Source organism: Lactuca serriola, chromosome 8 (assembly GCF_051521515.1).
Source record: "Lactuca serriola cultivar US96UC23 chromosome 8, Lser_US96UC23_V15, whole genome shotgun sequence".
In the NCBI taxonomy this organism is placed as follows: Eukaryota; Viridiplantae; Streptophyta; class Magnoliopsida; order Asterales; family Asteraceae; genus Lactuca; species Lactuca serriola.
In genome coordinates this window covers 159,139,970-159,164,823 of record NC_136415.1, presented here as the reverse complement: position 1 = coordinate 159,164,823, position 24,854 = coordinate 159,139,970, and the positions used below count along the sequence as shown (strand labels likewise).

Sequence of the window (24,854 nt, the reverse complement as noted above, 5' to 3'; positions counted from 1 at the left end):
TTTTCCACTAACTTTGTCACCACCATGATCACTATCGCTAAACCCAACCAAGTCTTCAACTTCACGACCCTTTCCATAGTTGATTCCGTAATCAATGGTTCCTTTGACATATCATAAAATGTGTTTTGCTACTTGGAAATGCAAAGTGGTGGGTTGCTCCATCAAACGACTTGCAATCCAACCGCGTACGACAAATCTGGTCGAGTATGCGTCAAGTACCTCAAACATCCCACTACTCATCTATATTCGGTCGGGTCAATTTTTTCACCGTCTTCGTCTTTCTTGACTTTCAACTTTGGTTCTATCGGTGAACTTGCAGGGTTGCAATCTAGTAACCCAAATTGATCCAAAATCTTCTTTGCGTAAGCCGTTTGTCGTAAAGAAATTCCCCACTTCTTTTGTGCCACTTCTATTCCAACGTAGTAAGACAGTAAACCCAAGTCACTCATTTCGAATTCTTTTTTCATTTGGTCCTTGAATTCGATAATGTCTTCGTTGTTTGATCCGGTAACGATCAAATCGTCAACATAGACACCAACTAAAAGAGTTTTTCCTTTTGAGTTCCTTTTGTACACCGCCGTGTCTTGTGAACATTTCAAAAAACCAAGTCCTTTTAGGCTTTTATCCAAGCGAATGTTCCATGCTCGAGGGGCTTGTCGTAAACCATAAAGAGATTTTGAGAGTTTTAGCACCTTGTGACTATGTACTTTGTCAACGAATCCTTCCGGTTGACTTACATAGACCTCCTCTTCAAGATCACCATTAAGGAAAGCCGACTTGACATCTAAATGGTGGACAACCCACCCATGTTGAGCTGCTAAGGCAAGAAAGAGCCTTATCGTGTCAAGTCGTGCTACCGGTGCAAAAACTTCATCAAAATCAATTCCTTGCTTTTGTACGTAACCTTTTGCGACAAGTCGAGCTTTGTGTTTTACCACATTTCCAAGATTGTCTTTTTTCACTTTAAAGACCCACTTTAATCCTATCACTTTCTAACCCGGTGGCAAGTCGGTGAGTTGCCACGTCTTGTTTTTAACGATCGCATCCAACTCTGTTTGCATGGCCTCCCTCCATGGTTTATAGGTAACCGCCTCTTCAAAATTCAAGGGTTGATCCGCTGCAATCATTAACAATTCTCCAGGTTCTAGGATCACATTTTTGGAATCATTATAGATATCGGCAAGCGAACGAAGTCCTTTTGGCCCAACCCAGTTTGGAGGGCTATCCGTGTCGGTCAAAGTTGGAGAAATCGGGGATGTAGTAGGAGAACTTGGGGCTGTTACGGGCTGGACAGGTTCGACATGGGGGTTGTCCGGATTTTCCAGATCGACTTCGGGGATGTCCGGATTCATCGGGTTGACTTCGTCACCATCCAACTCGATTATTGTGAATGTTTTAGCAGTCGTCTCTTCCTCTTCCTTGTTTTTGTACCAATTCCATCCTTCGTTTTCGTTAAAAACAACTTCACAACTAACCCGCAATTTCCGACTCTCCGGATCAAATAATCAACACCCTTTAGTTCCATCTTCTACTCCGAAATACACCATCTTTTTTCTTCGGTCTTCAAGTTTCTTCAAATGACCTCCTACACTTTTGGCAAAGACAACACAACCAAAAACCTTCAAATGTTCAAGGTTTGGTTTTTTGTCAAACCATGCTTCATACGGCGTGATGTCAGTGAGTGCTTTTGTAGGTAAACGATTTAGAAGATAAACCGCATGTCTAACGGCTTCTCCCCAAAACTCTCCGGGTACATTTCTTCCTTTAAGAAGACTTCTTTCCATATCCATAACCGTACGATTTCGCCTTTCTACAACACCATTTTGTTGAGGCGAATATGGTGTCGTAAGATGTCTTTTTACTCCATTTTCTTCACAAAATAATGAGAATTCTTTTGACGTAAACTCTCCCCCTCGATCTGTGCGTAGTGTCTTCAATTCATAACCCGAACTTTTTTTGACCATCAACTTGAAATGTTTGAAAACACCAAAGGCTTCAAACTTCCCGGATAACGTATAAACCCACATCCACCGACTATAATCGTTGACTAAAAGAAGAAAATACTTGCTTCCTCCAATAGAAGTGGGTGTGATCGGACCACATAAGTCCGCATGAACAAGTTGAAGTGGTTTTTGAGCTCGAAAAACTGATTGGTTTGGCAAAGAGATTCGACTTTGTTTTGCAAGAACACACCCTTCACATACTTGATTCGGATGTTCAATCCTTGGAACTCTAGTTTCCATATTCGTTTCGGACAACTTCTTCAACGCGGGAAAGTTAACATGACCGAGTCTAGAATGCCATATCCAAGCCGGCTCATCCTTCGTGGCTAAATGACATGTTGGTCTACCGGTTTTCAAAGGAGTTTTGTATAACCGGTTTGCGGATCTTTGAACTTTTAAAAGTAGAATCTTATTTCTATCGTATACCGTCAAATCCGACCCGTCCATAATGACTCGACTTCCTTCTTCCGTCATTTGACCAAGACTAATAATGTTACTTTTTAGACTTGGGATGTAGTATACTTCATTTAAAAGTCGTTGGTCGCTATTTTTGCAATCGAATAGAATCGAGCCTTTTCCAAAAATAGCAACAGTAGAATCGTCACCAAATCTCACGTGACCCGTCACATTTCCATCTAACTCATGAAACTTTGAGCGGTCTCCCGTCATATGGTTGCTAGCACCGTTGTCGAGATACCACACCTCGGATTCCACTCGACTCTCCCCCGAGGCAAGAAGATTGACACAAATCTTCTCGTTTAGCGACACTTTTCCGGGTACATATTCTTGTGAGATTGCCATCATCAAGATGGGTTGGTCTTCATTGGCTTGTGTGAGGTTGGCCTCCTCACCTTGGTTCTTTTCAGGGCACTTTGATGCATAATGACCAAACTTTTCACACCGAAAGCATTTTACTTTGATTTTATCTTTTTTATAGTCATTTTGGTTTGCATTGCATCCACGGCCACGACCTCGTCCTCGGCCTCTCCCTCGGCCTCGGCCACCATGACCACCTCTCTCCTTTGAGGTGTTTGACGAGCTCCCCTCGTCGGTCTTCTTGGATCGTGTTGCCCACTCGGCATGAGTAAGCAACAAGGAAGGTCATTCTCCTTGATCACCATAACCCCGAAGCCTCTCTTCATGGGTTTTTAAACGACCCACAACCTCTTCCACAGTCATGTTTTTTTATGTCACCAAATTGTTCGATAGATGTTACAATTTGCATAAATCGTAATGGGACGACTCGAAGGAACTTCTTCACCACCGTAATCTCCTCTATTTTTTCGCCCAGAGATCGAATACCGGTTACAATGGTATTCAACCTTATGAAAAAATCATCCACCGATTCACCGTCTTTCATTCGGATAACCTCGAAATTGCTTCTCAAGGTTTGAATTTTAGCCTCCTTTACTCGATCGGCGCGCATGTGCATCATCTTCAGCGTCTCCCATGCTTCTTTAGCCGTGTCCTTCTCAGCTAACATAAGTAGCACGTCCTCCGGAATCGCTTGATAGATAGCCGCAAGAGCCATCCGATCTTTTCGTTCATCCACGTCGTCTTTTTGAATTGCATCCCACGCACACTCCTTGTGCTTGCAGATTCACACGCATCTTTATAGCCCACACCGAGTAATTTAGCTTTGTAAGCATCGGATAGTGTAACGTAACACTGCTGTTCTTCTCGGTTTTTTGAACACCTTCACCTTCGAGAGTTGTCATTATTGGCATATATTTTTGCATACACTAACCTCGCTCTGATACCACTTGTTGGAATTTATAAAATAATTTGTATGCAAGAAAGCTAAAGTTTTGTGAACAAATATGGGTTTCAGATGTTATCTAAATAAATTGGACGTGCATGGAGATGTTGCCAAAAAGGCTATTGTTGATAAAATATTTGAAAGACAAATTACAATATGGGATATATTCTGTCCTTCAAGCCTACGATTCGGCTTCTTATATAAGCTTAAAAATCCTAACTACATGGTAAAAGTCATGGATAGCTGCAACGAAATTTATTATTCTACCAAATGTATGGCTTATTTTCAAACATAGGAAAAACTAAAGTCACGCCTACCATGAAACAAGGAAGATGTTTCTGACTTTGTGTGTGGTCAGGTTTATATCACACATGCACACAATAGATAGTAAAAACATTTGAACCTAATTATCTTCTATCCTAATAAAACAGTACAAATATGCCACGTGTCAATTGTTCATCCCACCCTCCAACATTTTTCCCGCTCATTTCACAATAAGTTTATTTACTTAAATACCCTTATATGCTTTGAAATCAGATTTCCCTCTTATCTCAGTTGTTTATACGTGATCCTTAAATCTCGCTAATTTATAAGGCTTGCTCGTCTAATGTGTTCAATTTAAGGAAGCTGATTGTATTTCCAAATGAACTTAGGGTTACTTTTTCTGTTGTATATCAATCATTCATACTCCTTAAATCGTAGATGTGAAATTTGTATATCATTTTTTAAATCCCTCTCTCTTCTATTTCTCTCTTTCCTACACATATCTAGATCTTTTACTTGCGATGGAGGGACATATATGAGTGAATAAAGATGTGGAATCAAGAACATCACATCAGCGCTAATGAGGGTGGTGGTTTTAGGAGGGGTGGTGTTGTCGTTGCCGAAAACTATGCTGGCCAAAATTGTCAGGGTGCTTGGAAGTTCTAATTTACAGCTTCAATCTTCTTTATTCTTTCAGTCGCATTAGATTTTATCCTAAACAATATTTATCAAATGTTAGTCTACTATTCTTAAGATCAAATCAATGAACAGTCTTCTTACACTATGCTTCAAGGACACATGTTTTCTCAAACATGTTTCTTTCTCCTTTCTATATCTATATCAGAGCTTTTTCATTTTTTTTTCTCTAAAGCCCCTCATGATTAACAACTCCCCTGCCACCTCCTCTGTTACCTCCATCGGAAACCCCAGGAACACTTAAAATTATCTCCCCAATTAACCAGTTTTGGGATACGTCTCTTTAGAAATCTATCAGTGCTGCCGTAATTAATGGAGGGTTGAATGATATGGTGCCGAGCTTAATGAACTACACTGGAGTGCCAAGTTTCTCCTTAATTCTACTCATCTTATTCATTATTTATAAATAACCTCATCCGATTATATTGACACTTGAATGCATATTCACACGAGCAAGCTCCATGAACTGATTTCTTTCATTGTATTTTATCATTAATTGCTCTCCACCTTTAGGTTTTAATATATATTCGAGAGCTTAGTTAAAAAATATATAGGAAGAACAAAATAGTTTCTGGTGTGTTTTAGTATTGAACCCAGACTCTTACATCCTAGGAACACAAGAGAAGTAAATATGAGTTACTGATCTCCTTATGTTTACTATTTTATATATACTGTGACGGAAGACGATCATACAAAGATACATGAAGTAATTTTTCTTGTGATCATTTGCTTCTGTAGAATTACAGTAATCTTATTCAATGATCATGAATTTGAAGTTAACTCACATGGTTTTTTATAACCATTCATCTTCTTAGAAGAGCAACTATATTGTAGCCAATGAAAATGAAGCTATAAGTTCCCTCATTTTCTCTGTTACAGTCAACACCATTTGGTGGTATTGTTTAAATCTTCAAGATCAGGATGGTTTGGTTGAATATTCTTAAAATGACATGAATATAGATTTTATTTCGATAATCAGATAGTGAGTGGTTCTATGTTTTATGAAGAACTCTCCTTACAGGTAAGAATCTTTTGTATGCATTATTTAGTTTTATTAGTGTATGTTATTGAATTTATGCATCTTTAATGGTTTTTTTATGTTGTGTTCTTGTAGAAAACTGTAAATTACTATAGAGGTATATGGCATGCTTTATGTACAATCATCAGTAGGGAAGCGGGCATCTTTGGGCAGTTATAGAGGTAGCTATTAGATTTAAACATTGTTTTAAGAGGATTGTATAGTTTACTTCAAACTTTGGTGCATATTATAAACAATAGCTAAAAAGCTAAGTTGGCAAAAAAGTTATTTTTTTAACATTATGAATTTTGATATCTTGGAAAAAATGCATTAGATTTAAACATTGTTTTAAGACGATGGTAGTTTACTTCAAAAATCGGTTCATGTTGCTTTTGGTACTAATTGTGAGCAATTTCCAAAGTACACTGCTATATGTAGAATGTCAAAAAAATGCATTGCTATAAATGATATACGTGTGGATATGTTCCTTTGATTGTAGTTCCTTGAAGACAACAACCATTTCATTATGAATATTATGGAAAAAGAAACGTTATGCTATGTTTATGTTTGAGTTAAAATATTTCTTTCAAATGCAAAAAATTGTAATGTAAATTCATTTATTTTTTTTAGTTATCCATCTTATTTTCATGTCTTCCTGTTGTAGCATTGTAATTTGAAACACCTACCAGTAGTAATGAAAAATTAATATTATAATTTCGGTTTTAGATTTTTTTAGTTTTATATTTTCACTTTGATTTAATTTGTGAATTTCAAATTCATAAAAGGTGAAATAGCCAATAATACTGATGGAAGTGGATTAGCCATAGTTTATTATCGGCTGAATCTGTTTTGAAACTTTCAGAGTCTGCAAAATTATGGCAACAGAAGGGTTTATTAGAGATACTGATAAAATGAATTATGAGTGTCTACAGAGGAAACTTGAAGTTGCACGTACTTCATAAACTCAAGGTATGTTTATTTACAATTTTTTTCTTTTATGACCACACATTTAGTTATGTTAAGATGATGTTGCTTTGTTTAAGATGATTCTACTATGTTTTATAGAAGTTTGTTTAGATACAGTCATACAGATCAGTGGAATGTTGTTTTATTAGCAACAATAAGAGAGCAAACATGACTTCTTTATTTTTCTTTGTACAATTCATCTTTCTTTTAGACATGAGTATTTTGGTCTTTTAACAAATAAGAAAAGTAATGGAATTTAAATCCTTTCAAGTGTTATATTGTGGTTTTTAATTTTTATACGTGCATGTTATATCAGGTTCATATTGAGGCGAAAAGAAAGTTAATATTGTTGCCTATGGATGCAAGCATGTTGCCAGTCGATATACTTCATGAAATATTACTACTGAAGTAGTGAGTTGACTAAAGGATATGGAGTTGATGGAAGGGGCATTAAGACTATAAGGTTTGAAAGTCTAATTTCCAAATTCTATATTTTTTGAATTCTTTGAATGATTTTTATATAGAGCAGGGGGGGAATGAGAAAAATAGAATAGACTATAACAAGGGACAATCTGGAAACTAGCAATAGTTAAAGCTTCATTAGATATGCAGCTAACCCAATGTAAATCCTTCTTATGTTACATGATAAGGGAAAAGAAATGCCAACATGGAGGAAATGCTTTTAATATTTGTATGAAAAATGTTGTACTAAAAGTGCAAATCATTATAAAAACTGACTGTTGGTAGTCTTTATCAGAAGACAAATATACATCCATTAATTGTGTTGATGACTCCTTATGGAAGAGGTAACCAGGCTAATTTCAAGACATTTGTTAATTTTGACTGGTTAGAAATATTGTTTTCAAGAAAACTGTTGATTTCTAGCCGTTAAAAAAATGCATTTCTTATACAGGTATCATCCATTTCACCCAATTCCTTTAGCAACCCACATAATTGTAATATTTATTTTATTAGATAATCAATATTTTTAGTTCTATTTAAAACTAACAACCGTGGATTCCACGGGTTTTAACCTAGTGTGTGTGTGTATATATATATATATATATATATATATATATATATATATATATATATAGAAGTTGCTTCATGCATAAACATAAATATCTTGCGAAAACAGATTTTATCTTATAAAAATCAAACACATATGCTATAAAAAATAAATTTATTAGCAATAAATTAAAGATAGTAAGTTTACATTAGATAGTGTTATGGTAATATAGATTTAAAGACGGTTTTATTAATTTTTTTTCACGTCCTTAATCATTTTTAAATTCATGTTTTCATAATAAAAATGTTAAAAATCATACTTTGCTAATACGAAACAATTTCTCATCTATCATTGATTATCATAATGTATTTCAAAGTTTGGATGAATTATGTTTAAAAATATAATGTTGAGGTGACACAATATCATAGGTTTTTCCTGTTTTCGTGTTTTTGCAAATTATTTGCATTTTCGCATGAACCCTCCCATATATATATATATATATATATATATATATATATATATATATATATATATATATATATATATATATATATATCGTGTTTTTGCAAATTATTTGCATTTTCGCATGAACCCTCCCCTATATATATATATATATATATATATATATATATATATATATATATATATATATATATAATGTTTTTACATATAGTTATTCTTTTATGATCATTATATTTTTGTACCTTTTATAAACTTTTATTTCTACATATTATTGTAACTATGGTGGGAGAAGGCCAGAGTTTGTGTCGTTAGGTTCATAAATTGTTCAAGGTAGCTTTAGTAAGCAAGGTTGGGGAGCGATTCTCGCAGACATTTATGCTTGAAAGGTTTGATTTCCCCTTTGAATTTTGTTCTTGTTTGGATACATTCGATATACCGAGTTCGAGTTTTCGTATGCTACCAAATGCATTTCATTTGATCATGTATCATGATAAATTGATAAGTATCACTACACTTGTAGAATTCTCAATTAATGTTAAATCACTTATCCAGAAGTTAAATTTTTACTTCGAATCGGTTAATTTACACACTTTTGTACAACTACGAACATAGCGCCTGGTGTATTTACGTAATTACATTTTCTATCAATGCCAACCGCTTAATTTACACACTTCAGTATCGATGTAGTTGGTGATTCTTTTCGTATAATGTATATGTAGGCATATTCTTGCGGGGGATATGGTGGTTGGAACTCGAGGCAAGCGCTTAAAGTTGTGGATCAAGTTTTTCCAAAGGTAATTTCTTCAGTTTAATCAATTGGCACTTTCAAAAACCAAATTCATATGATTTTACCATTTTTTTTCAATGTATGAAAAATGAAAGTATGATGCTATAATAAACAAATACATGAAAGTATGTTGCTATTTTTTGCCGTTAAACTAGTTAAACTATATTCCAGATAATCTTTTTAATTTCCTTTCTGTTCCCACTTTTAACGAAGCAATACAACTATCTTTATTATTTTGGAGGTAATGATTCAGTCTTTCCTCATCCAAATGACTTAGGTTCTCATGTACCACTTGATGAATATGTTGAAAACATGAAAAATATTGCTATCCATCTCAAGGTAATTTTTTACCATATATATAATATTTTAGTCATTAAAATATTGTTTTTTATTGAACTATTATTAAAAGAATCATAAAAACTAATAGTTCGGTAACTATATTGGTAAAATGGTGGTAAGTACGATATGCTTTCTACAAGGGCATTTATGTCTTTTTCACAAACGAGAGATCGAGAGAGACTCCTTGTCCCACTTTATTCCACCTTTTTTTGGTGGGACCAAAAATTGCATTTTTTGTCCCATTGATATTTGTATTAGTCTAATACACATTAAACACACTACGACTTGTTATGTTATCAGATCCTTTCAAAGATGACACGTATAATAATTCTTACTACTCCTCCCATGACGAGGCTCTAATGTTAGAAAAATCAGGGTGATTATTACTAACTTAAGTTTTTTTTTTTTTTTTTTTTTTTTTTTTTTTTTTCATATAATATTTATTCAAGTTATCAATTTGCATTTGATCTTACAAGTTTTTTTTAGAAAACCAGAATCGATGATCTAAACAATGAACTATGCAAAATATACATTGATGCTTGTGTAGAATAGTGTCGAGAAATGAATATTATAGTTATTGATCTTTTTGTCACCATTCAACAAGAGATGACTGACTGACAACCTGCTTTATGTAAGTATGTTTTAATTTGATATAAAGTGGTGTCCATATATATAATGTTTAAAAATATTTGAGAAAATGACATCACATTCGGGGAAAATGGAAAAGAAAAATAAATAAAGGCAAATTTGTGAAAAATTAGGAGTTAATTGGAAAACCTCGTTTCATTGACTTTCAGTATTAAGTCATTATTTCTACGTTAAGTCAAAAAGAAACATTCATATATAGTTTACTGCACAAAGTCATGTTCCGATTAAGTAAAAAAGAAATATCTTGGCCACCTGTATTGCTAGCGAAGTTTAAGCATGTCACTATTATCGATAAAATGTAAGTACATTGTTATTATTAATAAAAGTTTATAGTTGTATTGCTACTCACTATTACGGGTAAAAAAATTAAATAAAGGAGAGAAAGGTACATTGCTAGTCCCCGCTATTTGTCCTTTTATAGCAACATTGTCCATACAAATAGTTACCATTATCCTACCTTTTTGCAAATTTGGTCTCACTAACCTCGATCTCGATCTGAGTCTTAGCCTATACAAATAGTTACCACTATACAAATGCAAGTCAAACACAATGCAACTTGTTTTAAATATTAAATACAAATACGGACAATTGATGGTGATGTAAATGTGTTGATAATTACAGAGATGAGATGCATTTATCTCTAGTTAGGAGCAAGATTGTGGCAAAAAAACATCATAAAAGTTATTATGGAAGCTGTCTGGAAACTGGATTCGTATCAGGAGTCTTTGCCTTTTGAGTTTGACTAATCTTGTGTCGTTCCCGATGAGCTGGCTCTCTTTGTCATCAGACTGAAGTTTTTAAATATGTATAACTAACATTACAACTAAATGGAATACAATGTAAACTAGAAGGACCTTATATAATTACTCAAAAGAACTTATATATACAATATAAAAATATTGTAATAAGATATAATGCAATTTACTTATTATTTTTGTTCTTTAAACAAAAAGCAAAACCCTAAAATTTTGGTTTCTACTATAAATTTTTGGTTCTTTTGGCGTTTCAACAAACTTATACTTACCTTAATTAGGCTCGTGGGTATATCAACTCACTTCCCCACATTTTTTTTGCCTCACATCAATGCTATTTTTCTCACTTCTCAATACATCTCATTTTTTTTTAAATTAATTATAATAAAATGTAATTTAATGATTATATAAATATTTAAAATAATAAAAGTGGAATATTTTATTAATTTAATTAAAACCATTACATACTTATACTTATGACAATTAAGTTAAAATACATACAAAATAAGTCTACTTGATTTTTTTTTCTTCATAATTTTGTTTCTTAGTGGTATGATATTTATTATGGTTAGTTTAAAAAAAATGAAAAATGGTCATAATATAGCCGTTGGAGATGGACCCGTTGGACATAAAAAGAATAACATATGCGGTGTATCTTTGTCACACGACACTGTTCACCGCACCACCACACACAAGACCACCGTGGTGACACCTCACTCCACCGTGGTGTGCTATTAGCGTATTTCGACCAACCTTAATGAATAGTAAAATGAATTACGTCAAATTAGATATTACACAACAATATAGACATTGTTTAGGATTTGTGGTGCTGGCCCTTAACTCCACCCACAGATCGATCAGTCGGGATGTGCCCCCTTGACTCCCCTATTCGATTTGTTCGGGATGAAACTCTTTTTATACAAGTTGTATTAGATCATAGTTTAAGTCTCTTTTAACACCCATGTAAATTTACAAGTTGTATTAGATCATAGTTTAAGTCTTTTTTAACACCCATGTAAATTTCAATTACATGATCTAGTGGCATTCATTAAGCAAAATGAATTTATATGCATAATCAACAAAATCAGTCAATCATGGTTATCAATTGGGAATTTGCAACGACAATGATAATCAAATTAATCATGATTGTTATTTGGTTTCTTAAACTAATAATTATTTAATGAAAATAACAATTGTTAGTTGAAAATGACATAATATTAGTATTTATGACATGAAATAATTAATGATAATAAATTAAAAACATAAATCATTAATTGAAAATGACAATTATTAAAATTAAGAAATACAAAATTGGACTATAACCCACACCACTTGTTACCTGCGGAAACGATCTGGGGTTGGTAGAGCTCGAAACAATGGTGGGACCAAGAAGGCCACAGTTCGTGCTATTTGGTTCGTCAATCGTTCAAGGTAGCTTTGGTAAGCAAGGTTGGGGAGCGATTCTCGCAGACATTTACGCTCGAAAGGTTTAATTTCCCCTTTGATTCTTTGATTTATGTTCGTGTTTCAATTCATTCGATAGTGAGTTCAAATTTCAGTATGCTACCGAATGCATTTGCTTTGATCATGAATCATCATAAATTCATAAGTATCACTACACTTGTAGATTTCTCAATTAACGTAAAATCACTTATCGATAAGTTAAATTCCGACTTGGGAATCGCTTAATGGTTGGTACTTGGTAAGTGGAAAAAGGGATTGTAATTACACACTTCCGAATCAATGTTAACCATGAACAAGTTGCCCTTTTTAGGGTTTGGTTATAATCAATTTTATCGAAATCAAATTACAATTTTTCTATGAGTCTCAATTGCAGGACCTAAAGTGGACTCTTTATAAGGAATATGTAATGTATTTGTTGATTTTTGTACATAAATGTCTTTTCACTTTGCAAATGATACAGGCTGACATATTTGTGCGAGGATATGCTGGTTGGAACTCCATGAAAGCTGTAGAAGTTCTTGATCAAGTTTTTCCAAAGGTAATTTCTTCAATTTTCTTTTTTACTTATTAAGACAAATGAAAATTTCTTTGTATTTGGATGAAATGATATTATGATGCTATAAAAAACAAATACGTGAAACTATGTTGCTATTTTATGTAGTTAAACTATATTCCAGCTAATCTTTTTAATTTCATTTCTTTTCCCACTTTTAGGATGAAGCAATACAACCATCTTTGGTGATAGTTTATTTTGGAGGTAATGATTCAGTCCTTCCTCATCCAAATGGCTTAAGTTCTCATGTACCACTTCATGAATATGTTGAAAACATGAGAAATATTGCTATACATCTCAAGGTAAATTTTTACCATAAATAATATTTTATGTGATTAATACACAATGTACTTTCACCACTTTTCTACATTACCAGAGCCTTTCAGAGAAGACACGCATAATATTTCTTACTGCTCCTCCTGTAAATGAGGCTCAAATTCTACAAGTTTTGGGGTGATTATTACCAACCTAATTTTTTCTCCATATAATATGAATATTCCTTGTAATTGTTAATTCTCATTGACATTTGCAATGTTTTTTTTAAAACCAGTGTTGAGGATCGAAAAAATGAACAATGCAAAAAATACGCCGATGCTTGTGTAAAATTAAGCCAAGAGATGAAGATCAAAGCTATTGATCTTTGTACTGCATTTAAGCAACAAGATGATTGGTTGACAACTTGCTTTACGTAAGTCTGCTTTAATTTCTAATTAAGTAAAAAAAAATATGGGTAAAAGAGTTAAATACGACATGTAATTTGCCCTTTTATAGCGATAAAAAATTGCCCACACAAACCTTTTGTAAAATTTGTCAAAGTAACATCAGTTTAAGTCCAATGCAAGGCAAACACAATACAACTTGTTTTATGTTTCAATGTATATTATATACGTATGGTTGATTGTGGATTTGATTGTTTTGATAAATTACAGAGATGGGATACATTTATCTCCGGATGGGAGCAAGATTGTGGCAAAAGAGATTTTGAAAGTTATTATGGAAGCCGACTGGAAACCGAGTTTGGATTGGGAGTCATTGCCTATGGAATTTGCGTAATCATGTCGGTCCTGATGGCACATAATGTGTCATAAGGACTGACAATCTGTCATCAGGACCGACAGACAATATGTTTGATGAAGTTTGAGGTTGTATGAGAAAAAGGATTTGTATATTGTTGTTGTGTTATCTTGTTTTATTCCTTGGTATGACTTCATGACCACCCGTTCGATTGATTGTATAATATCTCAAAACATAAAATGTCGAAAAATTTCCCTCACTTTTCTATTGAAAAATCATGTATATTTTCATTCCAAAAAGCCAAAATTTATGACTCAACATTTATGACAAATGAGAACCATTAACTATTCGTTGACCGAGAATTCATGAAAGATTCTTGGATTTGAATTTAAAATTGGGGTTGCCTACATAAGAAAATACAAAACATACTTAATTGATTCTTAATCTTTCAATTTCAGTTTCAAAAAGAAACCATAAAGAAGATATTAACCTAGAAAACTACATGATTAAAGCTATATTTTTATGTATACTTTAGGTTAATTCTATACATTGCATTAATTTCAAAAATATAACTGATGTAGCATTAATTATATGTATGTATTTTTGTAATTAAAGCAACACTAATTACAGTTTTTTTTTTTTTTTTTTTTAATTTTTAATTTTATTTTTATAGAAGCTCACATAATATGTCATATCATAAAAAATTATCCAGCCACAAAAAAAAAATGAAATTAATAAGTTACATTATGTAAAAATTAAAAAGAAAACATTATTACGGTGAAACCTTAAAAAAATATAAATTTAAAAGTTTTGTTGCATGTTTCACTTAAAAAACGTGTAGAGTGTTGATAATAAATAAAGAAAGATCAAACTAAAAGGTTAAAAGAAAATTTGGTGGTAAAAACGTAAATTTGTTAAAGTTGCAAAGTTTTATTAAAAAAATACACCCAGCACACTTGTTTACTTGTGGAAATGATCTGGGGTTAGTAGAGGTTAGTAGAGCTCGTAACAATGGTCGGGCCAAGAAGGCCACAGTTCGTGTTGTTCGGCTCCTCAATCGTTCAATTTAGCTTCGGCGAGGAAGGTTGGGGTGCGATTCTTGCAGATATTTACGCTCGAAAGGTTGGATTTTCCATCTGATTTACGTTCTTGTTTGGATTCATTCGATTCTGATTTCAACTCTTCGTATGATACTGAATGCATTTGATTTGATCACGATAAGTATCAGTACACTTGTCAATTTCTCAATCAACGTGGAATCATTTATCCAGAAGTTAATTTTGACGAAGAATCGCTTAATTGTTGTTTGGTGGGAAAAGGGATTATAATTACACATTTGTGTACTATGAACATATTACTCTATAGGGTTTGGGGGAATGTGAGAATACTAGTGTATTTGTTTGATTTCTTCAATAATAGTTCCAAATTGAAATTTCTATTCAGGCAGACATAGTTTTGCGAGGATATTCTGGTTGGAACTCTAGACAAGCTGTAGAAGTTCTTGATCAAGTTTTTCCAAAGGTAATTTCTTCATTTTTATTCCCAAATTCATATATTTCCCCAATTTACTCTCTTCCTATTTGCCTACTTTAGGATGAAGCTATACAACCATCTTTGGTAATTGTTTATTTTGGAGGTAATGATTCAGTCCTTCCTACTCAAGATGGCCTAAGTTCTCATGTACCACTTGATGAATATGTTGAAAACATGAGAAAGATTGCTATCCATCTCAAGGTAAATTTTATTGGTTTTTACTTTTTAGTTAAAATTGTTTATATGGAAATGTGATTTTAAATTTGTAATACAACCCACCGGTTTTTTACCAGAGCCTTTCAGAGAAGACACGCATAATTTTTCTCACTGCTCCTCCTGTGAATGAGTCTCAAATTCTACAATTTTTCGGGTGATTATTACTAACTGAAGTTTTTTCTTTTTCTTTTTTCATATAATATTAATCTTCGTTGTAATTGTTAATTCTCATTTACATTTACAACTTTTTTTTATGGAACCAGTACTAAGGGTCGCAAAAACGAACTATGCAAAAAGTACGCAGATGCGTGTGTAAAATTATGCAAAGAGATGAATATAAAGTCTATCAACCTTTGTACCACACTTAAGCAGCGAGATGATTGGTTGACAACATGCTTTACGTGAGTATCCTTCCATGTCTTTCAGACTGAGTATCAGTGTTAGTCCAATGCATGTCAAACACAAACACAGTATAACATGTTTTATGGTGTACTAGTGTTTAATAAATAGAAATATTTGATGGTCGATTAATTTTAATTGTGCTGGTATTATAATAACAGAGATGGGATACATTTAACACCGATTGGTAGTAAGATTGTGGCAAAAGAGATTTTGAAAGTTATTATGGAAGCGGAGTGGAAACCGAGTTTGGATTGGGAGTCTTTGCCTGTGGAGTTTGCTTAATCATGTTGTATGTAATATGCTACTTTAAAACCGAATTGAGGGAGTGTATTGTTTTGACTTGATGAACTTAATGGGTTAAGAAAATTAAACTTGATAGCTATGTATGATCTCGTTTAGATGGTTAGTCTCGTTTAGATGGTTTATGAGACCTTCAGGGTTGTCCAAGCTGATAAGAGGCCCAAGGCAAAAGAGAAAAATGGTCCTTCAAATTACCAAAATTCATATACAAGATAAGAGAGATGAAATTTTTACAATTATTTGTTAAGCTTTGAAAGAAGATATTTAGTATTTTTATTTATTAACTCAACCGATATTGGTATAAAGATGAAACTGCACAATGTTATTTTTAGAAAACTATGGTATAAAGATGAAACTGCACAATGTTATTTTTAGAAAACTATTGGTATGTGTTTTTCTAAATGCAAATCACTTATAATATTATCAACTCAAGATCAACATTATCCAACATATTTTTTTTAAAACTTAACATAGTGAATTTATTTAATAAAAACCAATGATAATAGTTAATTAGATATTCAAATTATACAAAATAAATGAAATCAAATGATGGTTGATGTGAGGTGGATGTTGATATTGTTCAGTTTTAGGTCCCCTCCTTACACCCCTATCTACGAGCATTTTAAAAGAAAAAAAAAGACAAATCCTTTAATCCGTTTTTTACTTTTCAAACTTCATATAAGAGTACAAAGTAATATCATTATGATATTAAACAAAGACATACAAATTAACATTACATTATAGTAATATTAAACGAGGTCTGAGTCTCCCTGATCAAATCCAAAAGTAGGGAGTCGATGATCATACTCAAACAGTGTCCCTAAGCAGGAGTATTAACCGACTTGCGGCTCAAAGCATCGACGACCATATTGACATTTCCTGAGTAATAAAGAATCTCGCAATCATAATCATTGACCACATCAAGCCATCTATGTTGTCGCATGTTTAGATTCGGCTGATCCATGAGGTATTTTAAACTTTTATGATCTGAGTAAATGGTACATCGAATCCCATATAGATAATGTTGTCAAATATTGAGGGCAAACACTACCTCTCCAGGTCCAAATCATGCATCGGATATCGAACCTCATGTGGTTTCAGCTGTCGAGAAGCATATGCAATAACTCTCCCTCTCTGCATGAGTACCACTCCTAAATCGGTGATAGAAGCATCATAATATACAACAAAATCCTCCACGCCCTCCGGGAGGGTCAACAATGGAGCCTCATATAATTTCTGTCTCAGGGTCTCAAACGCAGCCTGCTGCTTAGGCCCCCAACGAAAATCCATGCTCTTCTTTGTCAAACGAGTAAGAGGTACAACAACCTTGGAAAATCCTGAATAAACCTCCGATAATAACTTGTCAAACTCAGAAAACTCTTGATCTCCGAGGGAAACTTCGGGACCTCCCACTGCATAACTACCTCCATCTTAGTCGGGTCGACTAGAATCCCGTCCTGGTTAACGAGGTGTCCCAAGAACTGGACCTCCCATAACCAAAACTCACACTTTAAGAACTTGGCATAAAACCTCTCCCTCCTCAGAACTCCTAGCAACTCTCGAAGGTGCTCCTCATGCTAATCCTTGGTCTTTGAAGATATTAGGGTATCATCAATAAAAACAATGACTGAACGATAGAGCATCGGCCTGCATGCCCGATTCATCAAATCCATTAAGGCTGCCGTTGCGTTAATGAGCCCATACGGCATCACCACGAACTCGTAATGACCATAATGAGTTCGGAACACTGTCTTCTCCATATCATCCTCTATGACTCCCATCTGATGATACCATGAACTCATATCGATCTTGGAGAACCAAGATGCACCTTGTAGCTAATTGAAGAGATCATCAATCCATGGTAGTGAGTAGCGGTTCTTTATCGTGAACTTGTTTAACTCTCGGTAATCAATGTATATCCGGTGTGAACCATCATTCTTCTTCATGAACAAAATCGGTGCTCCTTATGGTGAACTGCTTTCTCGGTTAAACTGCTTGCCCAATAACTATTGGAGCTGAGAGGACAACTCCTGCATCTCAGACAGTGCTAAACGATATGACGCCTTAACAATCAGGGAAACACTGAGAACCGAATGAATCCTGAACTCAACTTGTTTCATAAGAGGCACACTGAGTAAATCCTCTAGGAATACATCTGGAAACTCTCTGACTAAAGGCACATCCGAAACTACAACTCTCCTTCACTCCGAGTGTCAATCACATAGGCAAGCTAACCCAAACATCCATGCTGAAGATACCATTGAGCCCTGACAGCTGAAAAAAAGCCGAACCAACCCTGGTACAATCGCCATAAATAATTAGTTCTCCCCTACCTGGGGTTAGAACTACCACCCGCTATCCCTCACAATCAATCATGACACCAAATCTGCTCAACCAGTCCATCCTTACTATCACAAACACATACCCCATAAGCATGGGAATCAAATCGACCAGGTAAGTCACCCGAATATTTCCATGGTATAATCCTGAAAAATGATCAATACAGAAACCATGTGCTCGTTGGCGATGGAAACTCGCAACAGACAATCTAACTCTCCGAGAGTCATATTGAAAATCCTACTGAAGGACTGAGATATAAATGACCGACTCGCACCCGAGTCAAAAAGCACAAGAGCAGTCAAGGAATTCACTAAGAAGGTACCTAGCAAAAATACAATCATAAGCATATAATAAAATAACTTGACATGATAATAAATGAGAACATACAAGTAACTACGTTAGGCTCGCCCTGGCCTCCTCTGCTGTGAGCTGGAAAGCACAAGTGCACAACCCCTGGCCTTCGAGGCCTCAACACTTCCCTATCGTCCATTCGTAATCCTCAAAGTAGTCGGGGATGGTGCCTGTACCGGCCTAGCAGCAAGCAAATGACACTAGGCCTTCACATGGCCCACCTGATCATAATGATAATAAATCCTGACACTCAACGACGGATCATACTGATGACAATCCCTCACAAAATGTCCCTCCTTGCCATATTTGTGGCACCCAGTAGCTAATCAACATACGTCCTCATGTGCCTTCTCTTACTTACAAAAAGTGTGGCCCCGATGACCTCTTGATCGTGAATCAGTGGGCTTGAAACGTTTTTCTGTAGGTTGTGACTGAACTGGAGCTTTTCTTTGCTCCCTCGTTTGGGTCTCGATCTCAATCTCTTGCCTCCACATAGCATCCTGAAGCTCAAAGAGCGTACGATATCATTGGGTAGACACAAACTCCGAATCCCAGTCTTTAGCATGCTCAAGTATCGTGACATTTGGGCCTGTACCGAAGATTTATACTCAGGTCAGAAAAGAGATCTCTCAGTAAACATCTTGGTGATCTCCATCACCCACTCTGTCGTCTGCCTCACCGACTCTGTTTCTATTTACCTTTTCAAATGTTCAAAATCTCATTTTCATTTCTTATGCGTGATCTTAATGAAATGTACTAATCTAGAGGCATTTCTTCTTAATAAATCCAACTCTTTATTTTTCTAATGAAATTAAATTTTCGCCTGAACACTTACTTCGATATTTAGTTACTTAAATTTTTTCAAAGCTTACTTGTTGTTGATTACACTGATCACACAATTATTTTTGATACTTCTCTATAAGTATTCGACAGTAATTCATGGGAAACCACACAAACACTTCGATTTCTCTCTTGATATCGAAGGAGTAGTATCTTTGCTCGAGATCTTACTACCTTTATATCAAAGTTTCTTTGATAACACATTATCCAAAATTTTCTTATTTTGATTCTGTCTTTTCTTTTGGAAGACATCGGCACCGAAATCCTCGAGGTTTTAGGTATCACCAACCCATACCAAGATTTCGCGAAGTCTGTCTTATGATTTCAGTTATTGTTCCCATAAGTGAATGAGGCCTAGCCTTAACTGTCAAAGTTTGGTCCGTCGAAAATGTTGAAGCTTGGTCACTGTTCGATTCTATTGGTAATAACAAAGTAACCGTTGGGATGTGACGTTTCAGTTGCTTTATCGTGGATCAAGAACAGTGCTCATTACATGTACACATGCCGGATGGGGGTGATGTCATTTCAGTTGCTTACTTTACATGTGGCAATGGTTCATTGGATCTTGGTATACATTTGAATTTTCTCCGTTATAAAAAGACAACTTGGTGATGCAATTCAATATTTCGGATTCCCGACATTTATGCAAGAATTCTAACCCCACTTTATGAACAAAATCAAAATTCTCTCTCGATCATCATCTCTACTGTCAATACTGCTATTGATCACTTCAACACAACTGAAGACGGAGTTTGTTTCCCAACATGATTGTTCAATCCAAAAATGTCTGGTTTAATCCGTCGATTGAAGATTATCCTGAAGAGTTGAAGATGCTGGTTTAGTGTATGAATGAGTCAATTCTCGCACATGCTTTGCTGCTTCTTTATCCATTCCAATGAAGTGGTTATCACTCGCTGGTTCTACTGCTATCTACAACATGATGATGGAAATCATAACATTCAAGATGGAATCGAAAGGCAACAAGAGATTGAACAAGAAGCAGTTTGCCCAAATTCTTCAATTACCATTAGAAGGATCGTTTGAAGTTCCTACGAATGAACATGTACTTCAAGTGTTTAGTTAGATGGGATCTCAACCTCTGATTTCTCTTGTTATTTCTTTTATGAAGTCAAATCTTCCAAGCATATGGAGTTTTATCTTTGAAATTACCCTTCGCTGTTTAACTGGAAGGAGTTTTGGTCTTGGCAAAGAAAAAAATTCAATTTTATTCCATTATGGTTGGTCTTTATTACGGGATGAAAGTTAAGTATGCTCCGTTATTGTGGGTTGAGTTTGCTTCATCTATTAAGCACTCAAAGAAGACTAATAAGATATCCAGTGCTCGATTTTGGAGTCTTATTCTACACAAAGCTTACAGTCAGGTAGGTATTCATGCTCCTAAAGATGTTGAGGTTGTTCAATTCTCAGATCTTCATATTCCTAAGTTTGCACTTGATGATCCAGTTGTTTTTCCTATCGTGGGAAGGATTCCTGATGCTATGCTCAACTTGGTCTCTGAATTGAATTTGTTATTGATTCAGTACAAAGCTTCCATGGATTCGACTTATTTTGATCCTATCCTAACGAAGGTGACATTTAAGGCCACATAAGGAACATATAAAGGTTCTCAAGTTGTCAAGAAGAAGTCAACATCAAAGCCAAAAGTTATTGTTAATAAAGATGTTTCTACAAAGACTGTTTCTAAGAAGTCTAAGAAAAGTGGTTCTAGGAAGGTAGGGAAAGATGTTTCTAAGGAGAAAAGTGATTCAGAGAAGAAAGTCCCAACTATTTCTGCGAAGGTTGTTAAAGAAGTTATTAAATAGGTTTCTATTCTTGGGCCTGTTGTTAAGAAGTTAAAGAAGTTGAAGATGAAGTCCAAGTCTTCTAGAGTTGTTATAAAAGAAATTACTGATGAAGAGGCACAAAAGAAAAGGAAAGAACAGTTGTTAGGGTGTTGAAAATTTTTAAGAAACTTAGGGCTCAGACAGTTGAAGAGCCTTCTACCAAAGCTACGTTAACATCAAATACTTTTGAAGTAGATTGCGATAGTGAAAAGACAGAAGATGAAGTTTTTGGAAATAATGATCATATGTTCCATGATTCACCAAGAAAGGATTCCACTATTGAATCAAATATCAAGGAGGCACACAATCATGGTGTCACTTTAAACACATCTAATGTGGATAAAAACATCAATTATGGTGAACCAATCATTACTTCGATTCATGAGAAGACTCCCGTCACTCCACCTGAAGGTCCTATTTCCAAGTCCAATATGGAGGAGGGTAGGTCTTCAAACATCAATGATAACTTATCTAATAAGGACTCAAATATTACTATAGGTGAAGAGAATTCAACATCTGCTATCGACACTTATCTAATAAGGACTCAAATGTTACTATAGGTGAAGAGAATTCAACATCTGCTATCGACACTTCAATTGTTCCACCACCACCAACTGCGTCACCACCACCAACTTCGATTGTTTAACCAACAACAGCTCCTGCTGTTTCTCCTACATTCCAAGGTGACGTCAATGAGCCTATCAGCTCCTTATTATCTTCTCAATCAACAAATCAAGAGACGTCGAATAATGAAGATGAAGAAGAAGATGAACTGGTTGAATTTGCCAAGTTAGAGTTTGATCCCAAAGAAGATAATGTTGATGACAATGCAACTATGCCAGACAAGAAATTTAAATTCCTTAACTCCAAACTTTACTCTATTCTTCAATTTTTGAATGATAATGCTAGGAAGTCCTCTGTGAGTAGATAAGAGTTTGGCTTTCAGTTAAAGTCCCAAGAGTCAGGAACAAGGACTTTAATTAATAATGTTATTACAAATTTGGAAGAACATCTTGCTGCTCAATTAAGCTCTTACAACCATGAAGTTAAGGAGTTACATAATGTTGCTTGTGAGCGACATGAAATTTTTGAGAAGCCTGTGATGTAACGACCCGTCTCCGGTATGTTGTTTCCATGTTATTTATTTAGAAGTTTTCCAAGAGGTACTCGGCGAGTCTATAGCCCGACTCGTCGAGTAGAGACGGGATTTCGAGCACGTGTAAGTCGGCGACTCGACGAGTCCATATTCGGGACTCGGCGAGTCCGCCTGTGTCACACCCCAAAACCAAGAACGGCGGAAACGTTCTGGGGCGGAGGACGTCATGTAAAGTATCACAAAACAGTAAATGAAAATAGCAAACAACATCATCCATTGCATTAAATATATAATTTTAATACAAGCGTGTTCTGTACAGTTTTTAGACACCAAAAATATAAGGTAAATCAAAATAATAATATGATGAGTCTTGAATGCGCTCCATCATCTCAAAAGCTGGCATCGGTACCTGTCTACTGATGACCTGAGAATACAAGTTATTTTGAAAGAGTTTATCAGCATTAAGCTGGTGAGTTCATAAGTGTTTTAGTGTCGGTGTTTGTTATTGAAAACATTTGAACCTGTCGCAAGTATAAGTTGTAAAATATATGTAAGTGTTTGTAAAAGTTTGAATCTCTCAGAAAAACCTATATTTTCTATTTAAAGTAGCCTTCTACCAAGGCTTAACTGTTTCGTATGCTTGTTTGATGTAATAGCGTGAAATTTCCCAAGTGTAACTATCTTTTAACAAAATATAGTTTGTACATTAAAGTTTAAGTGAGGTTATCACTAAAAATGTAATGGGTAAATCATTGCAGTACTGTAGTTTTGTATTATAGGAACTACTACTGTACTAACTACCTTAAACCGGATTTATATTAAGGTATAATGTGATAATTGCACCATACTATCGACTGATAACAACGACATAAAGAACGGTCGTAATAACAGAATGACGTTTGGCACCCGCAGACCTGCAGGTCCGGCTGTAGCTAGCAGCAAGGTGTAGGATAGTCAATCCAGTATAGATCTATACGCAAACTCAACGCTCTCCCTCCAAGAGAATTCTGGCTGCAACTCGGGCCATGACATTTAAGGCATGCTCCGATGCAGTGGATCACGATTGTTAACGTATTAATGTAAGGGTAATATTTCTCGTTCTAGTATAGTTGTATATGTTCTCATGAATGAACTGACTCATTGATCTAGCAGTTGTAATGGTGTGATCCTGTGTTACCCCGATGGTAACTTACTAATGGTGTGTCTAGTACGTATGAACATGGAAGTACTTTTATGTCTATATATGTATATTTGATATATAATTAATACTGAAACGACCTTCGGATGGTCACCCGAAATTCCACCAGACCACATCCAAATCGAGGAAAAGGAAATAGGGCAGGTGGCTTTCCTAAGCCCTTTAAACATTATTTATACATCTATACATATATGGGCATGCAATTTATAAGTAGTAAAACAAAGTTTAAATTAAAAGCATTTGATAAGTAAAAGAGCTTGTAAAACATTTTGAAGTAAAACAGTTTGCTACACAGTTTGAACAGTGATAAAATCATTGGTTTCCAAGTTATTAATCACATGTGATTAATGCAATCACATGCGATTGAAGCAATAACTATAAGTATTTAACTTGTATCCCCCCATAAAGTATTTAAACATTTAAAATCATTTCAAAGGTTGATTTAAGGGGGTATGAACTCACTTGAAAGTTTGAAGATAGCGAGATGGAAAACCGGGCAGAGTTTCGTCTCGGGAAACGGATTTTTCTCGGGATTCTCGGGAATCTCGGGAGTAAAATCGACCCTCGGGACTTGAGCAAAAAGACCAGAGCTTCGGGTTTGAACGGGCACGGAAATCGAGGCAAGATCGTGAGAGAAAGGAGAAAATGAGCAAAATTTTCGGAAAGCCTCGCATTCTATTTATAGGGGGGTCTGAGAAGCCTCGTACGCGGGGCGTACGCTTGTACGCAGCGCGTACGCGTACGTCATGCATGAGCGAGTCCTCGACTGCCTCGGCTTCGGATGGGACGGATCGGATTGGACGGGTCGGATGGGCGGGTCGGAAGCTTCGCATAGGGCGACGTGGACGATCCGAGGCCTTTGATCTGAGTACGCAGGGCGTACGAAGGTACGCAGGGCGTACTCCGGTCCTATCCGATGACTCCCCTTCGGATAATACCGGGAGTTTATAATTAAATTTATATTTATTTTAAATAAACTTCTAAAATTCATATCTCCTTC

At 35.1% G+C, this 24,854-nt stretch overlaps 2 protein-coding genes across 2 annotated transcripts; both read left to right on the top strand.

The window, feature by feature from the left end:
• Positions 1-12,033: 12,033 nt before the first annotated feature.
• Positions 12,034-13,993, top strand: LOC145070917 (GDSL esterase/lipase CPRD49-like). The gene is made up of 6 exons (XM_079017873.1): positions 12,034-12,190; positions 12,628-12,705; positions 12,882-13,022; positions 13,097-13,173; positions 13,271-13,408; positions 13,650-13,993. Exons 1-6 carry the CDS (start codon positions 12,080-12,082, stop codon positions 13,771-13,773), a joined length of 669 nt encoding a protein of 222 aa, XP_078873999.1. The 5' UTR covers positions 12,034-12,079; the 3' UTR covers positions 13,774-13,993.
• Positions 13,994-14,688: 695 nt separating this feature from the next.
• Positions 14,689-16,267, top strand: LOC145070995 (GDSL esterase/lipase CPRD49-like). Its single transcript, XM_079017945.1, has 6 exons — positions 14,689-14,856; positions 15,178-15,255; positions 15,328-15,468; positions 15,561-15,637; positions 15,747-15,884; positions 16,044-16,267. Exons 1-6 carry the CDS (start codon positions 14,746-14,748, stop codon positions 16,165-16,167), a joined length of 669 nt encoding a protein of 222 aa, XP_078874071.1. The 5' UTR covers positions 14,689-14,745; the 3' UTR covers positions 16,168-16,267.
• Positions 16,268-24,854: the final 8,587 nt, after the last annotated feature.

Bases quoted from the DNA above. Each gene is read 5' to 3' on its own strand.
- LOC145070995 (XM_079017945.1), top strand. From the start codon at position 14,746: ATGGTCGGGCCAAGAAGGCCACAGTTCGTGTTGTTCGGCTCCTCAATC. The intron at 14,857-15,177 runs GTTGGATTTTCC...ATTTCTATTCAG, and splicing joins CAGATATTTACGCTCGAAAG to GCAGACATAGTTTTGCGAGG. The intron at 15,469-15,560 runs GTAAATTTTATT...GTTTTTTACCAG, and splicing joins AGATTGCTATCCATCTCAAG to AGCCTTTCAGAGAAGACACG.
- LOC145070917 (XM_079017873.1), top strand. From the start codon at position 12,080: ATGGTGGGACCAAGAAGGCCACAGTTCGTGCTATTTGGTTCGTCAATC. The intron at 12,706-12,881 runs GTAATTTCTTCA...TCCCACTTTTAG, and splicing joins TTGATCAAGTTTTTCCAAAG to GATGAAGCAATACAACCATC. The intron at 13,023-13,096 runs GTAAATTTTTAC...CTACATTACCAG, and splicing joins ATATTGCTATACATCTCAAG to AGCCTTTCAGAGAAGACACG.